Raw genomic sequence first — 4792 nt, 5'->3', positions numbered from 1 at the left:
GGCGAGACGGGGCCGCGACCCAGGAAGAGGAAACGCGGCCGGGCTGCCGGGATCCGGGGCGGAGCGGCTGGCGGAGCCTGCCTGGCCCCGGCCCCGTCCGCATCCCGAGCCCCGGCCCCATCTGCATCCCCAGCCCCAGCCCCAACCCCAGCCCCCTCCGCATTCCCGTCCCCATGCTCGTCTGCAACCCCAGCCCCATCCGTCTACATCCCTGTCCCCATCCCCGTCCGCAACCCCAGCCCCATCTATCTGCATCCCTGTCCCCAGCCTCATCCACATCCCCATCTGCATCCCCGTCCCCAACCTCATCCCCCTCCATCTGCATCCACATCCCCAACTTGATCCCCAGCCCCAACCCCAGCCCCGTCCGCAACCCCATCCCCATCCATCTGCATCCCCAACCTCATCCCCGTCTGCGTCCCCAGCCACATCCCCAGCCCCAACTCCATCCACATCCCCAGCCCCAAATCCGTCTGCGTCCCCAGCCCCATCTCCAGCCCCATTCCCATCTGCATCCCCAGCCCTATCCCCATCCGCTTCCCCAACCCCAGCCCCAGCCTGCAGCAGGCTCTCTGCTCTCCTCCAGGCTTTTCCTGGGCACACACATGGGGGTTTTTTTGGCCAACTTTATGTTATCGCTTCCTATTCAGTGGTTCATGCATGATGCCAAACCATCACCAAAACACTACCTTGTTTCCACATTGTTTCCTTTGGGTTTGTCTCCAATAGCTCTAAGCAGCCCCAGGGTCTCCCTGGGTGGTCGCCCATGGGAAGAAGCACCCTTCCACAACGGACTTGCACACACTTTGCCTCCTCCTGAGACATTAAAGCCACTCACCTACTCAAATCCAGCAAGCAAACTGGGAAATGTTCAGGCACATGCTGAAGGGATGGCAAACACCTTCTCTTGCGCAGGTCAGGGCTGAAATCAGGCCACATAAGTCATGGGTTGATCCAGTCAGTATCTCTTCATCCCCATGCCAGAGGCTGTGGCTACATCAGTGGGCTGGAGCGAGTGTGGTGAAATGCCACAACAAGATGGATTAGTGCTACACGGAAGAGTAGAGACAGCAGGGTTTGTTTTTAAAGAAAAAAGCTAATTTATTGGGATCTTTGCATATGGTAGCACACGCATGGAGGATCAAATCTCTTGAACAGGATGGTTGGTTACTGTCCAGTAAGGTCCTTGTAGCAGCATCTCTAGCTGGAGCAGGTGAGACTCCCCAAGCTTCCACCCAGCCGGTCCTGCATCATCACCTGCCTGATCTGTTGTTATTAATTATCTTACCTACAGAACACCTCCTAACTATCTTAAATATATCTTCTGCTATTACAAACTGCACAGTTCAGGCGACGCTGCAACAGGAACCACCTGGGGAGGCTGTGGCATGCCCAGATCCTCCCCGCAGGGTGTTCATCAGCACACGGAGACACGCAGGTGGTGCTTCTCCATTGACTTTAGGCACAGCAGGAGCTCCTGGGGGATCTTCAGGCCTGTCCCAAAGCTGTATCCACCCATCAGATGTTTTCCTTGGAAGGCAGCTGGGAGTTCAGTCCATGGGTTGGTCCAGTGCCTTGCCACTGCAGGAACGAGCTGGGGAGTACCTGGACCACTCTGGGACTGGATGTCCGTTGTGTGCTGTGTGCGTGCCAGGGTGCAGCCCCGATTCCCAGCCACATCACAGTTATACCTGGGGGGCAAAACTGAATTTTATCCTTCTATCACACTTACAACTTAAATACTATAGCTGTTGTTAGAGCAGACCCTGAGGAATGGGTTGCGTCAGGCAGCTCTGGAGGGTTTCCAAGCAGTCCTGAAGGGTTTCTAGGTTTTTCAGCCTGTTGTGGTGGCCAAGGGACACTTGCCTGTCCTGGCTGCTCCATCCGTGACCCTGGCTTTGTCTTTGCACAAATTAAGGCCAAAAAACTGCACTGCACTGGGTCAGCAAGTCCACCCTTGCCTGCCTAACCTCAGGCAAGAGGAGGGACAGAGCCTGGTGTCCCAAGAGAGAAGGTGGCAGTGGGAGGGGGCATCTCGGTGGAGGAACAGGGGTAGCACTGGCCCTGAAAATTGAGCAGCTCAGGTTTGGTGGAGCAGGGAAGGTACAAAGAGCAGCTCTCCAGACATCCAGCCCAGGGCATTCCCTGCCTGGGCAGGACACTCGGCTCCCTTTGCGTCATTCCTCAGCTGTTGGGAAGGGTGGGTCGTGGGTATGGACCACAGCCAAGAGCCTGGGGCACAGGCAGAGAATTTCCTAGAGCCACAGGCTGATGCAAGCTCTCGTGGGAAAATGTGAAACAACCGAGTAGCAAAAGGCAGCTGCAGAGTCAGGGCAAGAGCAGTGCAGCAGTGGACGGAGCAGCATGGCAGGGCTTCAGGTCTGTTCTGTTCTGGTGACTGGGGCCAACCGGGGAATTGGCCTGGGGCTTGTGCGGCAGTTCCTGGGGATGCCAAGCCCACCCACATGGGTCTTTGCAGCTTGTCGGGACCCCAAGGGACAGCGAGCGCAGGTGAGGCTGGGCTGGGATGCAGTGGGTTGTGCTGGGCGACAAAGGGACAGGGCAGCAGGTCAGAGCAGGGAGGGGATTTGCAAAGGGCTCAAGCTACAGACGGGCACCCACAGCACAGGGCAGCCGGGCTGGGACGGCTGTGGGACCAGCTGTGCATGGGATGTGCAGAGGTGACAGTGGCACGTGGTGCATGTGGGAGGCATGGAGCCCCATCCATCAGGAGCAGGGCAGCCAGAGCAGGGTGCTGGGCATGAAGTGGTGCAGGGACAGAGCCATAGTGACACAGGCTTTGCCTGGGAATGGCTGAGCCTCTGTGCAGCCTCTCCTCCCTCGCTGTGCCCACATGGTCCCCTCTCTCGCAGGAGTTACAGAATTTGGCATCGAAACACCCCAACCTGGTCATCATCCCACTCGGTAGGTGCCCTGAGGTGGGGAGTCCCTCACCCCGGTTCCCCTGGAGAGTGCCCAGGCGCTGCACACACCTGGGGAGCCCCTCACCATGAGGGAGCTGTGCCAATGGGCTGGTGCCTGCAGGGACACTGGGCACTGCCATGCCTCCTGCCCATGGCCAGCCCCGAGGGCACATCCCTGGGGGGACGTAAGGGCCTCCAAGCCACCACAGGGGTGCGGGCACTGACCTGCCCTTTGTCGGCTCTGCAGAAGTCACTGACCCTGCCAGCATCAAGGCAGCTGCAGCCAGAGTTGGGGACCACCTGGTGGGCTTGGGGCTGAACCTCCTCATCAACAACGCTGGAATCACCAAGCTGAACTCACTTGATGCTGAGACGCTGGAGAACATGACACGGATTTACACCACCAACACAGTTGGGCCCCTGCTGCTGGGCCAGGTGAGACCTTCAACTGAGCTGGACTGTCCCAGGGGGGCACAAAGAGCTGGTGGGAGAGGGTCCTGCCTCCGCTCTGATGCCCGATGGGCTCTCACTCAACAAGAAGCTTGTGGAGCTGCAGGCTGGAGCTCAAGAGCTGGAACCTGGTGGGCTGGGGCAGTGCGAAGAGGAGGGAGGATGCTTTAGTGCTGGTGCCAACATAGCCATTGTGGAAGGAGCTGGTCCTCTCCCCTGTGCCACCTCCTGTGTGTGTGCCCCTGTCTCCTCTTTCTCCTCGCAGGCGTTCCTGCCCTTGCTGAAGAAGGCTGCCCAGGGGAGCCCGGGCTCAGCGCTGAGCTGCAGCAAGGCAGCCATCATCAACATGTCCAGCTATGGGGGCTCCATTGCTTCTCCCTCTGGTTGGGATCTGATGCAAATTGTCTCGTACCGCTGCAGCAAGGTACCACCACACCATGCTGGGGACAGATTTGCTTCCCCTGCCCTGTCCCTCTGCATGTGTCCCCTTGCAGCCACCCATCCCCTCCCACGGCTATCCCTGCCCTGTCTCCCCGCAGGCTGCTCTGAACATGCTGACCAAGTGCCAGTCCCTGGGGTACCGGGAGCATGGCATCCTCTGCGCTGCTCTCCACCCTGGCTGGGTGCAAACCGACATGGGGGGCTCCATCGGACAGACGGTAGGAGTTTCACCACGGCAGGTCCAGCAGAGCCCCTCTGCTGATTTTCCAGAGGAGGGAGCTGCTGCCCTGAGCCCCTGACCACGACCTCCCTGCCTGCCCCATCCCTGCCTGGGCACCTCCTCCTGCCCTGGCCCCGGGTGCCTGGTGCCCCCAGCCCCTCGCCTCCCCGCTCGGCCCCTCTGCCTCGGGCTGGCGGCTTTCCCCATGCCCTCGAGCGTCTCCTTCCCCTGGCCCCAGCTGTTCCAGGGCAGCCCTTAGCCAGGCTTTGGGCACAGGCTGCCTCCCCTCCTCTGCCCCACAGCCTGCCGTGACAGTGGACGCCAGCGTGCGAGGGATGCTGAACGTGCTCTCCTCCCTCGCTGAGAAGGACACCGGCACCTTCCTGGACTGGCACGGGAAGGTCGTGCCCTGGTGAGATGCCGGCCTGGACTCCTCGCAGTGAGGCCCTGTGCTGCTTCTCCCACCTGCCCCACGTCCTCAATAAACCCCTGCCCGAGAGCCACTGGCTGTGCTGTGTGCTGCCAGCTTGCGGGGGCGGCCCCGCTCCTTATCCCAGGGTGTGCGGTGCCTGCAGCCCCCCACCCAACCCACGGCTGTCACCGGCATCCCCATGAGTGCCAGCCCCCGGGTCCCGTGGCACCGTGACCACCCTCTGGAGACGTCCCCTCCGGGAGGCACCAGAGCCGGGGCAAAGCCCCTCTCCCAGGAGGGAGGTTGCCCCTGGGGGGTCAGGGCAGCCCTGGGGCCATGTAGGTG

The 4792-nt window shown here is 60.7% G+C and overlaps 1 protein-coding gene across 1 annotated transcript; it reads left to right on the top strand.

Annotated features, from left to right (window-relative positions):
* Positions 1 to 2198: 2198 nt before the first annotated feature.
* LOC138687102 (C-signal-like) lies at positions 2199 to 4538 on the top strand. Its single transcript, XM_069793074.1, has 6 exons — positions 2199 to 2511; positions 2874 to 2925; positions 3172 to 3359; positions 3640 to 3798; positions 3914 to 4033; positions 4338 to 4538. The coding sequence occupies exons 1-6, from the start codon at positions 2365 to 2367 to the stop codon at positions 4449 to 4451; spliced, it is 780 nt and encodes a 259-aa protein (XP_069649175.1). The 5' UTR covers positions 2199 to 2364; the 3' UTR covers positions 4452 to 4538.
* The last annotated feature ends 254 nt before the right edge of the window (positions 4539 to 4792 follow it).

This window comes from Haliaeetus albicilla, chromosome 10 (assembly GCF_947461875.1).
Source record: "Haliaeetus albicilla chromosome 10, bHalAlb1.1, whole genome shotgun sequence".
Lineage (NCBI taxonomy): Eukaryota > Metazoa > Chordata > Aves > Accipitriformes > Accipitridae > Haliaeetus > Haliaeetus albicilla.
Note: the sequence above shows the minus strand (reverse complement) of the source record. Positions and strands in the feature narration are given on the sequence as shown.

Coding starts and splice junctions, on each gene's coding strand:
- LOC138687102 (XM_069793074.1), top strand. CDS start 2,365: ATGGCAGGGCTTCAGGTCTGTTCTGTTCTGGTGACTGGGGCCAACCGG. Junction 2,512..2,873: donor CCAAGGGACAGCGAGCGCAG/GTGAGGCTGGGC, acceptor CCTCTCTCGCAG/GAGTTACAGAATTTGGCATC. Junction 3,799..3,913: donor TCTCGTACCGCTGCAGCAAG/GTACCACCACAC, acceptor GTCTCCCCGCAG/GCTGCTCTGAACATGCTGAC.